The sequence below is a fragment of the Tubulanus polymorphus genome, chromosome 5 (genome assembly GCF_964204645.1).
Source record: "Tubulanus polymorphus chromosome 5, tnTubPoly1.2, whole genome shotgun sequence".
In the NCBI taxonomy this organism is placed as follows: Eukaryota; Metazoa; Nemertea; class Palaeonemertea; order Tubulaniformes; family Tubulanidae; genus Tubulanus; species Tubulanus polymorphus.
The window spans coordinates 3,175,110-3,198,030 of record NC_134029.1 but is presented as its reverse complement, the minus strand read 5'-3'; the positions used below and the strand labels follow the sequence as shown (position 1 = coordinate 3,198,030).

The 22,921-nt window shown below is 37.5% G+C and overlaps 1 protein-coding gene across 3 annotated transcripts in view; it reads left to right on the top strand.

Moving 5' to 3' along the window:
- Positions 1-253: 253 nt before the first annotated feature.
- Positions 254-22,921, top strand: part of LOC141904985 (uncharacterized) — a 53,461-nt gene continuing 30,793 nt past the window's right edge. For 2 of the 3 annotated variants that reach the window (XM_074793657.1, XM_074793656.1), the window contains exons 1-6: positions 254-614; positions 6,959-7,091; positions 11,655-12,296; positions 14,673-14,723; positions 18,299-18,379; positions 21,898-21,928. In XM_074793657.1, coding sequence (XP_074649758.1) covers positions 604-614; positions 6,959-7,091; positions 11,655-12,296; positions 14,673-14,723; positions 18,299-18,379; positions 21,898-21,928 — 949 coding nt within the window. In that variant the 5' untranslated portion in view covers positions 254-603. Of the gene's footprint in view, positions 615-3,421; positions 3,472-6,958; positions 7,092-11,654; positions 12,297-14,672; positions 14,724-18,298; positions 18,380-21,897; positions 21,929-22,921 lie in introns of those variants that run through there. The other variant, XM_074793658.1, reaches the window with a different exon arrangement.

The window sequence follows — 22,921 nt, the reverse complement described above, 5'->3', positions numbered from 1 at the left end:
CGAACCGAATTACCCATGTCGGAAACCCATCCGAACAAAACTCGTACCCTTCCTGTTGAGAGATACGTGGACCAGAATTCGTTTTACAATTCGAAATCCATTGATAAACCCTTATTTCATTAAATAATCCAGTAAAATTCGCGTTGACGGGTATTTTGAGGAGAGACAGAACCGAATTGAATCGCAGGCAGCGGAAAAAGTTGAACCGCGGATGAATATACAACAAATTAACATCTGTAAATAATATCCTAGATTTACTCACTGGTGGTGGATAGAAACTCTCTAATAAATGTCGATTTATTTCGCGGTTTCGGGAAATTTTCGCGGATAAACCCATCGAATGGGTTATTTGTATATAGGACAATCATCCGCGTGAAAGTGAACGGGTTTCACCGATTCAATTTATTTTTATCGAGCGTCAAAATGTAGAAGACGGGAGACAAGAACTCGACTCTATTCCATATTGGGACAGCAGCTGAAACTGCGATAGAGACTTGAGAAAAAAGCGAAAAAATTATCACAAACTGCGATAACGGTGACATTTTGGTCCCCGATTGTGTGAATCTATGTAGATATGAAGAGAAAGTGAAATTATCATTTGACATGAGTTCAGGGTAAGTATCAATGCCCATCAATCAAATTTTTATTGTCGAAGATTTGTAACATTTTTATCATCGGCATTGTCTCGAATTTTTCAACTGATTTAATGTCTAACTTTCCAATAAGTTCTGAGATTTACCCCCAAAATCTACTCTATATGTTAAATATCCTATATCATGAGATTTTTTGACAATTCATAATTTTGACCTATCCTTTATCTTATCATTACCTTAATGACGTAGATCAGCTGATATTACTTTTAGTATGGTATCTTAGTGTATAGCGCAGATCATTTCTTCAGTGTCTGGAGAAAGAATTCATGAATTGGGGGCTCACTTTAGTGGAAACAGCCTATATAGATTAGTGAAGGTGTATGGTCAGTTTCATATATGACTGGCTTCATGAGCTATGAGTAATAGGTAACTTGCAATCTTATTACACGGAAATAGAGTTGGAAAAACTAGCGATCCCCCCTGGAACCTTAGACACTGGGGTAGATTTTGAATTTCATGGATGCACCCATCACACCACTTAGCCCGGGCCTAATTGAATACCTGCAGTTTAGTTTCAACTACTAGTTGTACAATATTCAATATTAATGGGTCCCTATAGACTCGGATGTCAAATTATCGTTGATTAGGCTAGATGTAGACAGAAGCAAAATGAATGGGACCGGCAACGCTACTGAGGGAAGCAAGGATTCAGCGATAATCCGCCAGGATCGCTAGTGGCACTGGGTTAACACGCATCAATTTTTTCTATACATAATAGATTTGAGTCAACTTTTAACATTCAATTTTCAGTGAATTCAATACCATACACTGAATGAGAATTTTACACCTATAGAATGACTCTCGGATTTAGAAGCCTAAAAATAAAGTTCAAATTTTATTGAAAATGAACTGTAAATCACTTCGAATGACCCAGTATTTGGTTGCGCCATCTGGTGGTAACGCTACCCCATTGGACAGGCATTTAAGCTCGATGCCGCGCACATCTGCAGGTACCTTTGAACTCGGCATAGAGTAGGTGCCACGGAAAATATCTGCAGTCTCCAGGCCCCATAAATCGATTCTTCAGTTTTTGACCGTCGTCCAAATTTCGCAACCATTAATAACAACTCTGTGCAGCTTTATGACAAACAACCTGTGCTTAAACTGTAAAATTCTTATAGCAGCAGCTTGTGTCGATAGCCTATAGAAAACAATACATATCCCCCTGTATACGTGCAGCCCCAGTAAACACGGAAAATACAATTAATTCGTGTTTCGGAAATAAAGTCCATAGTCGAAACTAAGGTGAGCAGATATTACATATTTTGTGTATGTACAATATGTAAAGTACGTGTAGTGCTCGCGCCGCGTATAATATAAAGAATTGGGGCGCTTTTAGATTTTTTATTTATAGTAGCTATTACTGTTAATGCCTAATACAACAATCGCGTCCGCCGTGTAAGTAGTGTACGACACTCATTCAGGTATTAAATTAAAAGAAAGTTGAAAGGTTTTACGTAGATCTTGGTTAATGTTAAATCAATTCATAACCATCCCGCCATAACCACGCACAACTAACCCGAACTTCAGAAATCCAATTTCTCCAACCTCTTCGGTATTTTTTGGTATTTAAGTTCATTTTTCAGTCTCTGTTCCCTCTCTATGGAACAGCTCTTTAGATTTCTTAAATCATCAGTAGGCCTACAAAATTAAGATGTCGAATTCTATTTCTACTGATTGTGTCAATTTCATCTGGTTTCAATTGTTGTAAAGAGTTTTGAGATTGCGCTCCTCAGACCATTTTAACTAAATATTTTCATTCTTAAATTCGATGCTAAAAATCTTATGACATTTTCGATTAGTTTTGTTAACCGGTTTCGATGATAGAATGTTTGGAGATGAGGCATGATTTGTTTCAGAAGGGATGTGTTTATGGTAATAGATTCCTAGAATCAATGCTTCATCTGATAACATGTAATTCATCCAGGCTTCGATCATTTATTTGAGGAGAGATGAACCCTGTTGGTATATTTGTACAAGAGAAATTTGCCCCGATTCCCTGTATTTGGGATTCCCTGATATACATTGTATGCCTATATATAGCCTATAGGTATATGGGTCATCATATTATAACCAAATATGACGAGTCTTAAAATTGAACCCTGTTTTCGTGTTTAACTGTTCTGATTCCATATACCTCTGAATTAGAAGGTTCCCCGGTCTATTAGTAGATATGCCATACCCGAGATGTGGAAATAGGTGAAAAACCCTGCTTTATACAATTTCAAAAGGTTGGAAATGGAATTTATTTATCGAGAATTAAAATCAAAATACACAACATTTCGGACTCTCTACAGACCATCGTTGTTATTTTCGAGAACATTGTGTCTTTTGATTCTAATTTTTTGTGAAATTGATTATGTTTTTAAATCTTTTAAATTTGTACATAGTAGCTTTTCATCTCACCCTAGCCTACTATTTACTAGATCAAAGTTTAGTCTTAATGACTGCGAAATCATCACAAAAATGCAACCAGTCTTTAGTGATGTTTCTAGTGATATTATGCGTATTCAGATCCAGTCATTGATCAATATTAATTTGTCATGCTTTGACTAGTAATTAATATAATCTGCATGCTTTGACTGATTGTCCATTTATAGAACTGTCTTAAGAAGTCGAAAAGTCACCTAGCTAGGCCTATAATAAGGACATTAATTTCTTTTTTTCTGTTAAAGATAAGAAATTGAATTTCTTGTAATGATTTGTTGTAATAAAAAACACTTGTTTTTCAGTTTATTGTAGTATTAAATCTATGTGTGTAAATGTGTGATGTAAAAAGATGGTTGTTACATCATCTTATTTAGCCATTCAGCATTATGTAAGTCTAACAAAGCATTTCTATTGATTGTCAGCGGTGAAAGTCTTCTCCATCCATCTCCTACCTCGGGTGTACCTGGTCGTTCGAAAAAAAAATGATTTTACTCTTCAAAAAATCGATCGACATCAAAAAAATAAAATCGAAAAATTTTTTTGATTGATTTATACAACTATTTGAATATTGTTTGCTCTTTTTTTCGCCGGGGTTTTTATTCCATTCATAGAGATTTATCATTGTTGTCTCGAGTTAAATTGTTTATTCTTCCGATGTCGATACGCGATAAAGATAAAAACCCGTGAATCGTAAATTTTATCGGGTTTTTTCACCTGGTATTTTGTCCGCTTGACTCTCGTTCTATCATCGATCATCGCAATTCACTATTTTCATAATCGTTCATGAAATCTAGTTCACCAGACTATAAGTTATTCATAAAACAAACTGCTCCCCGGAAATCCTATGCCGAGCATCAGCTTGGTGGTGGGTGTTTATGTATACACATTGTCACACCTGCTTATAATCATACATTAAATCAGTATATTCGTGGCCTAGCGTAGCAGACGAGGGCTGCTCCAAAACATCGCAATGACTCGCGTCTGGAAACCTTGTTCTTGGGAGGGTGAAATCGATTTGGAATAGTGAAAAAAAAAAATTGACCCAAATGAGAAAATTCTTTCATTTGTTACGAAATCTGAGGTTTCGTACGTTTTGTTTGGATATCGATTTGGTAAATCTAAAGGTGTCGTCTTTTAAAGATAATGTGAATTATTTGTGGTGCCGTTCGTTGAAGGTGGAATGTTGTTTCTCAGAAACAACTGCCTCCCGACTCCGCGTGATTCCATTCATCGGTTCTCAGCAAAATGTGCACCGCCGCTCACTGCGCTCACTGCTCAAGTTAAAAAAAAAACCTTTGTGCAAAAATGAGCGTGTCTACTCGGGTGTATACACGCACATGCTCCCTACCTACCTGCCGCAGTATGTTTAACCCAGCATCGTTACGCCTTTATTATTTTTCTTGCTCGTAATTTCTACTTATAAGTGAAGAGAGTGCTGGTGTACACGCAGCTTTGTGATAATGAGTGGTCGTAATAACGTTTTGGGCCTCTCTTCCCCCCACGAGTGAAAGATAGACAGATATGTTACTGAAAAGCATGTAAAAACATGGTATTTGATTGAAATAGATGAGCTGTCTAAAGCAACCAGCAGAGAACGCTTTATTTGTACTAATAATAACAGCGCGTACATGTCCTTATATATCCACAAATACGAAAACCGACATTACATCGAAGAGATGAATTATGATTAAGGATTAAAACCTCGGCTTATTTCGTGTAGTCCTGTAAGATTTTTAATGTCTCGATAGTTAGTTAGTTTTTATCGGCGCAATATTCCGAGCAGAAAGTATATAATGTCATAGAAAACTGACTTGTCAGTCCGGTTAGTTCTGGTGCGTCTTTCGCTTGTTCATAATAACTAATAACAGCAGGCTGCATATGTTTTCTATATACGTTTTTATTGGCGTGTCTAGTACTTCCTAAGTTATTTTCAGTAGGGTTGAAGCGGTGGTGGTTGATTGGTTGGGTCGTTATTGCACTACCTACATTCGTACTTGCGTTCGTTCGTGTTCGTGTGCATTCTTTCTCTCGACTGGAAACACAACTTTCCTTTCTTTGTTGACTGTGTAACCTAAGAACTGACCTTCGATCCAGGGCCGAACCTTCCTCTGTGGTGTGTGGGGGAGTTGAATTATCCGGTGAATCCCTACAGCGTTGTGTCTCTTTTTTCAACGTTGTCTGCGGCGAAATTTCTGGCAATGTCGGAATAAAACTGGGAAGGTCGATGAAACTTTGTGATTTAGCCATTTTCTAAAAGGAGTCGTTGATACGAGTAACATTCGAGTTATAAGTCGAAAAAATTATTATTTTATGCGTTAAACGAAATTCCATGTTTTTCATCATAGTGTAGGTTTCTGTTGTAGTGTGGGTGGTTGAAAGCGAAGCATGAGAGATGTATATCTGTAAAAATCCCCGATAAACAAAGTCATTAACGACAAATTTATTTTCAAATAGAAACTATTTCTGTTTTAATTCATTCAATTCTTTGAAGAACGGTATTTTAACGAGAATTCGTCGACGCATGCGAGTCGCCGCTATTTATAACCGTTCCGCGCGCCGAGAGCCGGGAGAGATTTATCCCGCGGAGGATCTCGGAGAAATCCGACAGCGTCTAAAATAGCTTTCCTCGCGTCACGTAACTAATATAGTTCACACGCAAGCACGCTACTCTCTCGGCGGCGCCACCACTGAGAGATGTCCATCCACTGTTTCCTGATCAATAGGACAATGCGCTAGAAATTGCCATTGTGTTCACGAAAGAAGAACCTTTACTGGTGAAATTAACATAAATGAATTGCTTAAGTGGTTTTCATTTGAAATGGGGGGGGGGGATTTCTGTATGCTAGTGAAGAATGGATGATGTTATTAATGAAGTATAACAGTATCATATTGCATCGGGCAGGTTTCACCCTGCACCCTGTACATACACGCTGTCATCGTTTAGATGATATTTTCTATTTAGAGGTCATAATTTGTAATAAATATAACAAAGATAAATGAAGCTTACGCTGTTAAACCTGCAATAAATAAAACAACAGAATTGAAACATTTATGTAAAGCGCGTAATTTTCAGTTTTGCGAAATTCAAAGTTTTTTTGTCAAACTGTTTTTTAGAACAAAACCAAAAATTCAGAATCTTGCTGTTTTAGATCCTTCGGCTTTTTCATTGTCTGTTTGACGCTGTACGACTGTTATTCATTATGCATGCATGTGACCCCGGTTAAACAGAGAAACTGGTGTTCTCCATCACACTTCATTTTTACACGTCGACAATGTTTTCCAATCTATTTTCCGATCTATTTACGACGTTAACCTTCAGATATATCCGCCGATATTATTTTTTCCTCATCTAATTTTACTTTATTCGACAGATTTGTCGACGCTTATTAATTCGCGATATGGATGAAATAATTGAAAATACAGTGATTTCTACGAGCAATTACGAAATGAATCTATGAAGACCTTGAACGCTGATCGCAAATAATATTATACTGATTAATGGCTGCCAATTTACTTTGTTTTGCTCTATTAGGAATGATGACTGAGTGAAAGCCTATATTATTGTTATTGGCACGTTTCCTGTGTATATTTCATCCAGTCGTACGGTACCGTAGTGGATGGCGATTTAATACCAATTTGTCAAATCGTTAACCGCTGTTCCTGTAAGCGATTAAGGTTAAAAAATCAAGGCCGTTTGCTGTCTCGATGAAAATGAACCCTCAATAACTTTGATAGGTGATAATAGCAATGTTCATCGGTACTCGAATGTCCAAATTACGTAACTAGTCAGATGTACAGAAGTCGATAATAGTCATTAAACGAAATTAAATTCAGCACGATGAGCGTTATTATATGATGAATTTGTGGTTTTATAGGAATGCTGAACGTGAGCGTAAGCGAGAGGAAGCCCGACTCGAACGTCTAAAAGCTGTACAAAATCACCAAATTCAACAACAACCCAGACAGGATACGTTCGCCGAACAGCCTATATTTGATCTACCCGTACAGGTTAGTATTAGAAACTGAAACAGAATCATCACGTGGCAGAGTCTTTATTTCATTAGAACTATACTCCGGGCCCAGTTTCACAAAAAAAGTTTAATTCAAATATTTGGTGTAATTGCTAACGGGTACTTCATGTTTTCAATTAGGACGACAATTCAAACCGAACCATTTTTGGCTTTTACTTTTTTGTGAAATTGGGCCCCGTACAAATATAAGATTAAAAACTAATTATGATTTAAGAGAATTGAGTTTTACCTACGAAAAGATGAGAGGTTTTGGACTATCACTAAAGACCATTGTTAGGTGTGATGAAACATACAGGTGGTTGACAAGTTAATCGAATAGACAGTTGAAAATGTCGTCATCAGGTTCGAATCCCTGCTAGGAACGACTGACATTCAGTAAACTTTCGCCCTAAGCTTTCCTGTATGTACACCACCGTCAATGTTGCTACGCCTTTGTTTCAGTATTAGTGGTTATTAATTATCTGTCTGGTTTAGTTTGACTGTCATAACGGATTAACCTAACACTCTACTGTGCACACACATATCCAGTATATCTCTCTGTGCTGAAACTAAATACCTTTTAGATATATCTACATCATCGATATGTAATAATTATTCATCTCATGAGTACACTTCACTTAACCAGGCTCTCTCGAGTACACTTTACTCATCCATGTTCTCATGAGTACACTATACTCATCCATGTTCTAACCTAATGTAACGATGATCAGTTTGGGGTTCGAGGGAGGGTATCAGAACGTTTCAGAGATATGTTCTCTGTGCGTGGTATTTATTTTATGCACAGATGCATGGTTTAATGATGTTAAGTTGAGCATTGTCTCTCTGATATAGAACACCTTGAACTTGCAGCTTAATTGACTTATGCAAATACATCTCTGAGCAGCAGCAACAGCAGCAGCAGCATCAGCAGCAGCATCAGCAGCGGCGGTGCAGTTAGTCCTTCAATAGCTATATCCTGTATTGGATAACACTATTGATTGTTTCATTAGATAAGCTCCTCTCAGGAGATGCCTTTGTCTGACATCACATAGAGCACTGACTGCAATCGCTGGGTTTGTCGTAATGTGAGGGCCAGTCCAGGAAGGTTGCTCTGACCCCCTGGGTCAGTATCAGTTAGTCCGATGAGGTTGTTCTGACCCTCTGGTCAGTTCCAGTTAGTCCAGGGAGGTGCCTTGACCCCTTGCCAATTTCAGTTGGCCCAGAGATATTATCCTGGTAAGTCAATTAGTCCAGGGGATTTGTTCTGACCTCCCTGGTCAGTCAACCAGTTATTCAAACAATTACCCCATCTCCATCATACAAATTAATTCATCGGTGGTTAGTCTGCATATTTTCCTGGTTTTATCTGAGCGTCTGCTGCCAATTCTGTTATTGAGAAATCATTCATTAGCTAATAGCTAGTAATATAACAGGAAACTGAGGTATCAGTTTTAATAACAGATATGTATAAGCCTAGTAGTACTAAGGGATATTAACACCGATTGCTACGTGTTATGTCACGCAATTTATCAAGCTTACTGTCTGGTCACCGGTCACACACGTAATGATGATAATAATAAAAAACAGCTCGATTTAGCTCCCTGATCACAAATAGTAGTAATACACCTTGGTTAGTAGAAAAACTGTTTTACAGATGCCAAAGGGTCAACTAGAAATTCTATATGCTTCTTATATTGAAGTGAAATACAGTGTGACACTGTGATCAGAGAGAGAGAGAGAGAGAGGGACACAATACAATATAGACACGTGTTAGAGTATTATTATTCAAATTAAATGTAGACAATTTTGCTAATGTCAGCAGAATTGAGCAGCTTGATATCCAGATGATTTTCACATTATATATTGATTATTGAATGTACGTACACTGCCCCACTCTCCCTTCTCTTATCTTACTCATATTTGACCATTTCGATATTAATTCATTTTGACACATTTTGATTTACTAAATAATTGACTTTCATCATACGAGTAAAAGCCACTATATGCAAATCTAACGCATTATTAACGAAATTTATTAATATAGAATGAAAATGAAATGACAATTGTTGTCATTTTATCACGAATTGAAATAAAATTGTGTTATTTTATCAAGTTTAATGTGAGAGAGTTGCTGTTGCGCAATTGACTTCGAACAATTCATGCGGTTCTGTATAAAAATTGAAGCCATTTTCGAATGATTTGTTTTTTGTATACTACATGTACATGAATGAACAAGCAAAATCTTTAGAATTATTTCGCCGCCTGGTCAGTCAGGTCAGGTCTGTGGACGTATGTTCAGGTTCGGTGAATTGTTATATCGAGATCTATTTCATTTGTTTGGTCGTGAACTCTTCGATGCAGAAAAATATCTTTATTCTTGGAAAACGTTTTCGGACAGAATGTCTTATTAAAATGAATTCCAAGTTGATTTCTCGATAACAGACAGTTTTAGACAAGGCACGATTTGGCCCAAGTCAAACTGATCGGGATCAGATTCGAGTTATATTTGGGCTGAGCGCGCGTTCACACGTAAATCGCTCATTCGTTACTTTATTTCGATCAAAATGATACTGTGGCGAGTGAGGTGTATCACTTCCAGAACCAGTTAGCATTCATACGGAATAATACGACCCGTGCTAAAATTTGGGACCTGGTCGTCTAATATTTTGATCGAGTCAAATTTGGCCTTCTGAATCTGAATTTGGCGCGGGGTCAAAAACGCCGGTGCGATCACGGCTTAAACCAGTTCATATGACGAATCATATAACAGACTAAATCATGACTTGTTTGATTTTTTTCTGGCCCAATAAACCGCGGTATATGTTATAATATATTCATTAGTTATTATAGATATGAAAGCTGTGTTTTTATGATTCTTTTTACTCAGTGATGGTAAAATGATGATATTCCCATGATTCCCGTCGATATCATATCATAAATTGTCATCATTCGAAAGTTTTTTTTATTTCCATGTTTTATGAGTCGATATTCGTAGTGCGTTTTATTTTCATATACAATATCTTCCGAAAATAAATCCGCAGATATTTTACGGCTAAGTATTCTAACGTACTAACGCTCAATTAATTATCCACCATTAAAGAATGAAATTGTGTCAACTCGGCCTAATTTCTATCCGTGAAAATCTCGGTTAAAGTAGCATATAGTAATATCACTATTGCTTATTATGATCATGTTGTATGTTTGTATAGAATATGGTTACCTATTAATCGGTGCAATTTTCCGGGCTAATTGTTTAAAAACCAGTTTTTACTCGGCCGTAAAGGAGAAAGCTCAAATCTATATTTAGTTATTATGACGTTTTTTGCAACAAAGGGATCTGTTATCTCAGCAGTTTTGAGGATGAACCAGCATCGTGAGTTTGAAGGGTTATCGGGCCCGGATGAAGACACCGGACCAGTAGTAGTGGCGGGATATGTAATGAGTCTGACAAATTATGAAAACTGCTTTTCAGTTTAAAACCAGAAAGTGCTCTTGACTCGGTGTTATCGCAGGACATTTCTGCTGACAAATTTCATTGTGGTTTTCGAAATGAATTTCGAATTTTATCTCGTATTGTCTGATTTCCAAATTGATAATCATAGGTTATAATGTAAATAGCGTACTAGTAACACTAGGCGTACCCAATACGCTCTTATTACTGTTATACAACGATCAATACTGTTGATTGATTATTGAAAACGCTCGATTGATCCTATTGATTTATAGGTTAGGTTAGGCATGATTACGATCTGAACGGAATCAAAACTAGGAAGTGTACGATATTGACTTTTTAAATGTGACACCGCAATATTAATCATACACCGTCTATATGACGGATATATACAACTTGTATGGGACGTTTTATTCTGTTGAATTATGATTTTTCATCCTTGTTTTTAAGGCCGGTTGCGTTTGAACTTATTCCGGTTTAGGTTTAGGAATACCGATTCTGGATTTCATACTCTCTACCGAGATTATACTATTCCCGAATAGCGTATTGTTGTTGAAACGAACATGCCTCGAGATGTTCGGAATTGGACCAATCGAAACCTGTCTAAAGAATGCTTTTTACAATACTCTAAATATCTATCTAATTCAACATGAGGCCACCCTTCGTGCTGAATTCATGAAGGGCTCTTTATCTTATAAATATTGTATAACATAAAAAAAGCTTCGAAACTCATTTTATAAATGTCGAGTAAAGCTGTTAGAAAAATACCGAATGTTTTATTTCTTCATACTCGGGGATGGTTGCAGTTTTCGAAATAGTTTTTGCTGTGAGAGTTTTCAAGCATTGACGTAAGCTTTGTTTTTTTGATGAGTGAAATTATTGTACTGTTACGCACTAGTTCCTGGTCGATGGGGGGGAGCTGAGTAGTTTTGACTAACACAGACAAAACCGCATCATTTTTCTGACTTAATGAACTTTCCTATTCCTATCTCAGACTTCAACTTACCTGGGACCAATTTTGCCGGTCCCAGTTTGCCCGAGATAAGCGAGTTTTATTGTATTTGAACGCTCTCTACTATAGATCTAAATATTTCGTTGTCTATTTTTCAGCGTAAGAACGACGATAAAACGAGTCGTTTGATTAAATCGGTTCTCGGTGATTACAGCTACGTGCAGCCTACGCTGAGTAATAGCAGTTTAATCGGAGTAACTCGAACTCCGATAACTCCGTGTACTCCGATCGTTACTCCTCGCGATGAACCGTTTCCGCTGCTCCACGAATCGTCGTCGTCTAAAACTGGCACGCGAGCGAACGGCACGCACCATGGTTCTAACGGTTCAACCACGACCAGACCGGATCATCGTCTGCACAAACTCAACAATAAACACTATAGCAACGGCGTCGCCGATGACAACGTAACTAACGATAATAAACCGTCGTCGGTCGACGCGAATCGACATCGTCGTCAATCGGGACGGGCGTCATCGAATAGTTCACGAGAACGGTCGCGTTCATCGGCGCCGCCTGGTGGCGGACGGTCGCGTTCGAAATCGAACGATGCCGCCGGCGCGTCGTCTCGTGGAGAACGTCGTAAAACATCGCCCCCTGGTGGTGGCGATGATTCGAAGGCGAGAGATTCGTCATCGTCGTACAAATCAGCGGTAAACGGCGTCGTCGTTCCTCCAAACGGAGTCGTCATCGGAGGAGCGGGAAAACATGAAGACAAACCTAAACTACGAGTTAGTATTCAGGTAAGCCCTCCACAGATCGCATAATTATGATCTTGCCTTTTTGCCCTGTTGGAACTTTCAACTAGGCTGGAATTTGAGTCCCAGCAGGCTATTGCCTTCACACTCTCTGCAGCCGTGCATTTGTCCATCTGTCTGTAGACAAAATCTAAGTTATGAAGACACTTCAATGTATTGTCTTGATATTTGGTTTATATACGTATCTACCCTAGACATATCTTCGACCCAAAAACTGGCCCCGCTGGTCAGAATCTAGGTGGCCGACTGGCGACTGGTGGCCATAGTCTTCTTTAACTGTGAACAGAAATCTAACTCTGAAATCACTTCTATTAATGCGATGAAACTTTCTTAAGCGATATAAAGCTTGTATGATATTTTCTGTGCAAGCAGAATCAGACCATGAGAAGTATCTCGTTATTCATCTTTCATCCACTTAATCCTTAGAGGCCTCATCTCAGCCTATTCATTTCGATCTTTCATCTCATTTTATATGATTCGTAGTTTTGGTTTTGAACTTTTATCTCAAATCATTTTTACTTTCGTTATAATTCGTCTTGGTTTTTGATGTCATTCTCATTCTATGAAGTGTACGGCTTCACCGATGATGCCTTACTAGCGCCGCCAACGCTCTGAAAGCTGCTCTTATCAAAAAGAAAACGTTTGATAATAAGAGACCACCACAAATGACAACAATGAATAAAAGTGGTCGTGAAACCTGTCGAATTTATTATTGAATTGAAAAGCAAGAAACTTGAGCTCTAACAATTATATTTCAAAATTTTAAAATTTCAGGTTCATCTGTTTTCGACATATTGTTCGACATTATTTTGATTGTTGAAATTGACGAGTTTCAGTAGATTGAAAAACACTTCAGTTTGTGCCGTTAAAAGACTAGCCTACATTATGATTCACTGATAGTACCGATTGATTTATGCGTCTTCGGAAAAAAAACATCTATGAAACTAAGAGTAGAATAGTTCAATGATTGCTGTTTTAATTCAGTGCTGTTGTGATTGAGATAACCGGGTTTTAAGTAGGATGAATAGTTAGTTCTGTTTGAAAGTGACATCTCGAGGGACACTCGCGCCGAATCAATATCACAGCTCTGGTAAAGTCGTCAGTTCTAAGATTTTCCACTAGATGGAGACACCAGCCTGGTATAATACGAATGTAGTCTATTTTGATCACGTCAGCAGAAATTCGATGAACTTGTCCTGCAAGACAATGAACTTGTTTTTCAGCGTACCTATATCAAGCAATATTCCAAGTTGCGGGTTTTTCATGATTTTTACATTTCGAGGTGCAGGGTTTTTTAGACATAATTTCTTGCGTAAAGTATTCACTTTAGTACAAAGCGCTCACAATGATCAGTTGTGAGGATATTGAGTGCTGTGAGACTCACTCGTTCCTGGTGTACTTTATGCGGCTGATAAACTGATTTATGACCGGCGTTGTTACTATGACTTTTGAAAACAATTCTATATCCCTTCATATCGATAAACAACATTGACGCAGACAAAAGATCTCGTTTCTCGCAAAGCTTCTCATTTTAATTTCGCCTGCCTCGAAGAGCGAATATAATATTCAAGCTCTTCTTGCAGACAAGTCGAATTTTCTGTTTTGAGAATTTTTTTACTCTAGTTCGATTTTCTACGGTTTATTCCCAGGCAAGCGTTCTAGGGTAATATTCGACTTCGTCCAATGACAAAGTTCTAGAAACTGCATCGAAATACCGCCTCGGGCCGTCACCATTGACAACGTCGTCATCCGTCGAGCATATAGATAGATAGATATATATTTGCACAATATATTGAGCGAACATCGAGGGCTTTATGAAGTCTGGATGCGCATAGTTTATATATATAGCTATAGAGATAGATCTATTTTATATAAAATTACGACATCAGACATTGCACCATCGTAGTCGCGCGTAGTCTCCTTTCTCCATCTCTCTATCTATCTCTTCTCTATCCGTGGATTAATTAATAAAGATGAACGCGATGTGGAACCCGGTGAACTCATCATCTTCATCATCTCATTCTCGTAATCATCATCATCATCATCATCGTCGTCATCATCATCATCGCTCCTCCTCGGTAAGGATTATTGTGGGCGTTTTAACCGTTGTGCCGGTTGTCTGGTCATACGGGCTCTTAACAGTCGATTAAGTCTACGTAACCGGGACGACTGTCTACATAATGACTTATTGTTGCCCAATATTGTAATGACTGTCGTGAACTTAGAAAATTTTGTTGTAAAAAATTTTGTTATTTTATTTTCACCGTACAATGATTGTATTATATTCGCACGCGAGAGAGAGAGTTCACATATCATAAACGTCTGAATTAGTTGTTGACGCAATTTTCTTTTCTATTTCAGAATGCCAACAAGTACAATTCACACTCCTCTGATCTCGAGTTTATCTTGAAGGTAAGTGTGCGCCCGCGTGCGATCAAGTTCGGCGCGAACGTTAAACTAGGGACGCGTAATCTCATTACACTTCCCTGGTTAAACTAATTCGTCTGCCATGTTTTCAGGTATTTTCCGCGCACAATTTAGTCGGTCGTTTGAAACCATGACTTAAACGTTTCTCAGATTGAGAAAAGATCTACCACTTAATAAACCATTAGTAGAATTCCGTAAATATTGTAAAAAAAAATTTCCTTGTTTTTATTGTAAATTGTAGAAAATTTTTCAGTTTAAGAAAAAATTTTTTTTCAAATAAAATGTTCGAAACAAGCTTTAGTATCCTTTCACAGTAATCTGAAAATTTTTTTTTAATATATGAAAAAAAAATCATTTATTCTGAAATTAGAATTCATAGATTTTGAACTAAGGGAAATAAACGTTTCATTTTGAGAAGATTTTCCGGAGACAAGAGGATTAGATTGATAAGTTATTGGTTATATAGCTTCAGGAATATTCGATGAATCAATTGTTATTGTAATGTTTTTCTGTGTGTGTGTGTGTGTGTGTAAGCTGTCGTCATGTATTTATATCTGCGTGCGGTCAGGCGACTATCGATTATGTATTAAGTACGCTTGACTTTGCTCGAGAAGCGGTCCTCATTACATCCGCTCAGATTATATATCATCCACCGGATATCGATTGATAATAAAAAAAAATTATTCGCAGCGATCTGCGCGTTAATTTCGTGCCCTCGTAAATCCGCGTGCTGTTTTTATAATGGAAACGATTACGATTTTTTGGAAATGTTATGAAACGGGGGAAAAGAGTGAATAATTCTGAAATCATTGAAGCAAAATTTCACGATCGAAGACTAAAGGTTCTGACATTGGAATCAAGATAACAATGTTTTGCGCACAGCCATCGCCGATGTTTAGGGATCTACTGAAATGTTAGTCTCGATTCAATTTTGGGACTGGTTTTATTGAGTGGTCGGCTGGAATTGATAGTGCCCCTTTTCTTTAAGCGATTGAATTTGATTTGATTTGATTTGATTTGATTTGATTTTCCTTACAAATCCACCATACCTGCTGCAAGGGAAATACGGGGTTGATTTTGACATCTAGATTTTGAAATAACTATAAAAGGTTTACACAGGGCTTAACACAGTTCACCCCGGGATTCAAATTAATACTGATATATGAAGCTGAATCTGAATTTTTAGTCTTTGATTGCGGGATTTCATTTGAATTATCTTTTTCTTAGCCTTTCAAGAACTCGTGATCTTATCAACAAGTCATTGTTTACGCTCAGCATACCGAATAACATCCTTCCCTAAATTCTAAAAATAACTTTTAAATTAAATGTCACTTTCATCAGAGCATATAATTGTTATGATATATCGCGTAACAGTTTTGCTATTAATAGCTCTAGTTTTGTTTTGAATGTGAAAGGTTAGTTTCGAAATGTAATTAAGAAACTCCGACTGCACTCGACAATTCTCTGACTTGGGGGAGGGGGGCGTTTTTAAACTATTCGCAATGAATGAATGTTTTTGACAGATAATTGTCAGGGATTATCACAGAGTTTCAGGGGGGGGGGGGAATCGCGTTACATCGTAATCGTTATTTCGGCTGCCGCCGCGTATTAATATATTACTACTTTGCGTAAAAACGCGTGCGCGCCTGTCATTACCAATAATGTCTTGTGCTCTTTTCGTTGCTATGGAAACCATTGGAATTGCCGTCTAGTTACAATTAACGGTAGCCGTTGCCGGCACCCGTCATCTCGTCTCGTCTCGTCTCGACTAGACCGGTTAGTTTTATTTCCTAATGAAGATTTTCACCTCGCTGCCCAGACATCGGTTTTCATAAATACTATTAGTGATAACCATTGATGAAAACTGTATCCATACATGTTGTTGTTACGATATATCATTGAATGCCGCATTATAGAAGAAAAACTAGTCCGAAAAGTTTCCTCGAGGTATGGCTTATCAGTATGGCCACTTACCTGGGAATCAGGGATAAGTCGGGGAATTTTCCTTTCTCCAAAAAAGTCAGGGAATTATTATAGTCTGGGCACTTGTAAAAAGTCAGGGAAATTTGATGAAATTGCTAGATCGCAAGTAAAATCAAACAGTTTCTGTGTATGTCTTAACGGTAGGTATTTAACTGTGTTCATTGTTTCTTAGCAGATGGAGTCAGGGAAAATGGCGGGGAGTTGGGGGGGGGGCTAGTCTATTGAAAGTGGCCACTGTATATTTAGACGTTTCTACTGTCCTAATGGTATTCGTGAAGATGACTATTAATGAACAGTGATATATATGAGCAGGAATTGCGGTGACCGTTTAGTCAAATTTTGTCTGACAATCGAGTTGCACCTGATCGATATCGAATTAATTATCTCATTATGCAAATTAGCAGTGGTAGATATATTGCCTAATATGGTCAGCGTCGTATAGACATTGTAATGAACTAGGAATTAGCAAAAATGTTGAGACAATTGAGGCGATTGCTTTGATTAGGCTCTCGTTTGAGATACATGATAGAGATATTTGTGCTCGCAGCAGTAGCGTGCATGCGTGTCACTGATCATGTTTATCGTCATCAGGGAGAATCAGAAATTCCGTCGATGATGTTTACGCACATTATCTCAACACAAAGCTCAACTGAAGGGTGTTCATGCGTCATTTCAGGACGGTCGTTCGGTCGGCCAGCCCACTCTTATCACTGCCTCCTACGACTTTCAGTAGGCGTTCAATAACAGCGAGACATTATGCAATTATCATTTAAACTACCAAAATAATTGTTCTGTTCATCTTAGGTTGAGAAATAAGTGTTGAATATCATAGAGAATTTGCCAACCATTCCTAATTATCACTATTTTGTTACTGATATTAATTTCAATTGTTTGATACGTACTGAAATGTTACAGATATTGCTGAGGGTCAATACTGTTGCTGAATGATTAACTGGAACTTTTTCATTGGAATGCTTCTGAAAAAATGCAATTGGTTACTGATAGCAGTTTTCCGAGGCTGTAGGGCCTGGTATTCCGTGTGTCGGGTTCGATTAGATGTGTTTGGAAGAATGAACACAGCTGGTTTTTTTTGCCTGTAGTATTAATTCTAACCACGATCTTCTTAGTTCTCGGTATTTAAAAAACACGCGCGAATAACTGAATTACTGTCATTGACTGTAGTTTCTAATTTACTGTCACACAGGAATTCAATTCAACGGTGTGAATCTAATTGTCTGTATGCTAGTGGTGATGTGTCACCACCGGCGCTGCTCATTGTTGCATATTAATGTGCCACACGCTGGATCGAGGTGGTATATTGGTGCACCAACCGTCGGGTGCCGCTGAAAAGGGAAATTATGGTGCCCTCTGCAAATCAAAGTTGTTTTATGGTACACCACTACGATGTATCAGGTGAATGGTGCACCACTATGGTGTATCAGATGAATAGTGCGCCACTTTGGTGTATCGGTTAAATGGTGCACCAGACCAGTAACAATTAGTATTTATATGATTTTAAAGGAATGTAGTGATGTTTAATAGCGGAAATCTAAAGCTGTTTCGTTGTCTATTTTTAGGAGATGAAAGTGAATCCTCCGTTGACTGCTATAAATACTCCGCGTAAAGATGAATCCAAGTTCTCATTTCCAGCTCCGAAGGTAATCTTTATATAAAACAGCCGACCGAACCGGCAAAAGCATTAACGTAATGTTCGTTTGCTAAGTGACAACAACTCTAAACAATAATAGCCAACTATTCATGTTCAGCATTCTGATATGGCTGCTAATGTTGTTTGTTCATTCGACCGTTCTCACTAGAAAACTGTCAGACGTACTTTACTTAACCCTTTCAGTGCGTCTACACCGTAGTGCGGTGTATGAATCGGTGATGGATTTTGCTAGTACACCGCACTGCGGTGTATTGATATGATTAGTAATTAGTTTTTATCTCTATTGAAAGATGGCAGCACCTGTCAAACATAGTGAAATATTAGTAACTAACGATATACCGCACCGCGGTGTAGACGCACTATGGTGGCATTCCCGTTATTCAACACACTAGGGTGGAATTTTTCAAAATTTTCAAATTATCTCCAGCACTATAGGGTATTGATTTGTCAGCACTGAAAGGGTTAAGCTAAGGGCGAATGAGCATATTTTTTCACCCCGATAGATTTGAGACTTTGCGGCAACAGTTCTTTGGATGCTCGTATAAAACATGTTAGATATTTTTGGCGGATTATCAATCGTGATCTGTCTGTCTGTCAAGCGCTAGAATTTTATAAACCAATAGCGTGCATTATTGATGTGATGTGATTTGTTAAAATGGCTGCCGTAAGCGGCATATTGATTACATGTGCTCATTCGTAATCGGGGGTATGAATTTATTGGTGCATATAATCGACGCAGACAAGGGGGGGGGGGGTGGTGAGGAATATGCTCGCGTGTTTTTATGCCCTGTCTATATATCTCTTACTGAATCATTTTTATTCCTAGGCCATTAATTTTTTTTAAAATATTTTCAATTATGTCCCTATTGCATAACAATCTCCTTCAGAAGTACCTGAAAACCTATCGAACATTTATCCGATCGAATGATGATGAAACGCACGATTTGAAAGTGTTATTGATGAAGCGTCGTGCGTTTTATTGATTAGTTTAGTATTATACAGCGATATAATCTCAAACACAGCGCGTTGTCACGTTCGACTTTGACTTGATCCGCGACAGGAAATTGAAGACTTCGTTTTGCTTCCTTTTGTTTTGTAAAGCAATCACTAAGCCGGCGTATGAGTGATCAATGTAAAGCTGAATGTACTGCGTAGACTGAACGCAATGATCATTGGCTTCTACTATTGTCATAATGAGTACTCATATTCTGTCACATTGTACCTTGAATATAATCACCAGACCGAACTGTGGTTATTAGACCTTTGCCTGTCCTTGTTTGAGTTCAACGCTCATTCATTTGAAATATTTGACTTTCCTTTAGAATAAAAAGTCCCCGAAGTTAAGTACAGCCTTGAGCAATTGTTTGTAGAGTACATTGATCAGTAGATATGAAATCTCAGCCATATCTAGTCTTCCATTTTATGCAGGGACAGATCCCCCTCCCCTAAAAATGTCAAGTTGACAATATGTTTTATGGCAAAATTAAAAACTGATGCCTAAAAAATGTCAAATTCAATTTTTTGGGGTGTTCCTTCCCTGAATCAAACCGTAGATCTGCCTCTGTTGATAAGTGAATATATGCTCTTCTCTTAACCCTTTCAGTGCGTCTACACCGCAGTGCGGTGTATAAATCAGTGATGGATTTTGCTAGTACACCGCACTGCAGTGTATTGATGTAATTAGTAATTTGTAATTATCTCTATTGAAAAATGGCAGCAAGTGTCAAACATAGTAAAATACTAGTAACTAACGATACACCGCACTGCGGTGTAGACGCACTATAGTGGTATTCCCATTGTTCAACACACTAGGGTGGAATTTTTTAGAATTTTCAAATTTTCTCCAGCACTATAGGGTATTAATTAGTCAGCACTGAAAGGGTTAAAAGATGATTTTCAGGCAGTCAATCTTTGTCAAAACTTCAGTTTCGTATATGAGGCATATGCGACAGGAGAGCAAATATCTTCAAATTTAATTGAGCATAGATCGGAATATAGAGTTCACCTGATTCAATCGAAACTATGCATCGCAAATAAACCGAAAAAGTTTCGCGAAGATAATTGCGTTTTAATCAGTGTGAACTGATCAGGTGTACGGAAGGGAGGGCACAAATATCAATTCTATTTCTTGAGATAAAAACATCGCTATGGTTGTTGTTGTTCGTGGTTACGCGCTGGTTTGTGGTTAATGTGATTCTCCGTGATATTATCGATAGCTTTGAAGTTATTTTCGAAGAATGATTCGAGGTGAAATGATCCGTGAACGTTTGCGTAATCTTTCTGTTCCATTTCATTGGAGATTTATGATGGTTTTAAACGCGACTGCGGGACTGGGAGAGACAGTCGTGACAGAGATGAAGAGGGAGAGAGAGAGAGAGGGAGAGTCTTCCATTCGCTCATTCACTTTGAAAGATTACTTTAAAAAAACTGCATGAATAACAAATAGAAAGTCTCACTTCATCTCTTCTCCTCTTTCAATATCCATTTTGCGGTGTTATTATGATTATTCTATAGAATGATTAAAAGATTAGATACCTGAGGTATCTCTGAAAAACTAAGTGTCATTCAGGTTCAGTTTGTTTTTATCCCTCAACCCGCTGAACTTCACTCATTATTAGCAGGTTGGAGAATAGTTATCCTCTATAAAGTGGGAGAGAGGCCCGTAGAAGATTTCTGCTAAGAAACTTAGCTCCACCAGGAACCCCGTACTGTCATTATACCTCTAGTGAAAATTCATATTTTAATCTATTGGTAGTGCTATGATCTCACTCTATTGGGGTTGATGAATTTATTTTCTGAACCCTCAAAACCACCTGCTATCCAATCCAATAAACACTTTGATAAATAGACTCGTACAAAATAATCAATTCTTCATAAATAGTTATATTCAACTGGAGAAACGTCAGTCACTCGTGCTGTGCTGAATTCAATATATTCAATATAAAAAATAGAAGAACGAAACAATCAACTAATTAGAAACTTAAAAGACACGTTGATTTTAATCACGGATAAACTTTCATTTTTCAGTTCGTTAATGGTGGGTTTCATATATTTCATACACTTATTCATTATAAGTTGTACTAGGTGACCTATTGTAGAAAAGATAAACCGCTGTATAAACCAGTTTGGTAATAAACCGTGTGTGTTTTTTGTTTATAATCCGAGGAGGGGGTTTAATAGTTAATTCATCGGTTAGTCTCGTATTTGATTGAAGTGTTACGGTATGAGTCAAGGTGTAAATCGAGTATTTTCTCTTGTATCTGCCGATCGCGGCAGTAACTACCAATCAGCCCTAGTTGTTAATATCGCTGTATTGACATCCGTGTGTTGTGTAGTGAGCGAGAGAGGAGCGCGCCACAGCCGCAGCGCACTAGAGTCTCATTTCACATAATTGACTGCTCCGCGTTTTCCCATCTACGGATTATCATTATTCAATATGTGAATCGGGGATTACTTAAACCCCGGTGTTGTTTCGATTATAAAATGCTTTCGTCTTTCTATTTCAAGGATATACTGGTTCCGAGTTACCACAATCGAGGTGAGTAGAATTGCGTTTGTTTTTATTTAGTTTGTTTACGCCGTAGCCTCCTGAATGCACCGGTTCTGTTCACGGTTCTCTTTAACGGTTCTCTTTAATGGTGCTGCTGGTGCTCCGAGTGTAGAATATAATTACGGTTCATTCATACTCGACTGCTTGACATGCGTGTGTCATCATTCATTCCGTAAAATGACGACGACGACGACATTTCAAAAGAACAATGCTCGCAAACATGTCTCCCTAGACGCTGTCTCCGGCGGGAACTATAAATACAACACCACGCATATACACATACCGTTTTTAAGTAAAGCAAATTTCAGTATCGAAACAATGTTGATCTCCAATGTCTAACCATTAAATATGGATATATATATATATATATATATATATATATATATATATATATATATATATATATATATATATATATATATATATATATATATATATATATATATATATATATATATATATATATATATATATATATATATATATATATATATATATATATATATATATATATATATATATATATATATATATATATATATATATATATATATATATATATATATATATATATATATATATATATATATATATATATATATATATATATATATATATATATATATATAGCAATTAGTAATTATGTTTGGATGTTTAGAGATATTGGAGCCTGTTCATTAAGTGCTAATCATTCCTTATTTCGACTGATTGAGGTCCGGGGAGGAATAGTGCGGTTTAAGTACGCCCTCGATATACTAACTAATCCTGCAGTATGTGACGGACAGACTGACTGATATATTCTCAGTCTAGAATAATCCCACAATTACAATAAGTATAGAATCTTATCAATTGTCGGATTGTTTGATACTTCGACGTGTTTATAGTTGAAAACTGAAATCGCTTTATATGATCTAATGCGATAAGCTGACTTCAGTTTTGATTTTAATTAAACATGGCCGCCACGGAGGAATCTTGTATTAT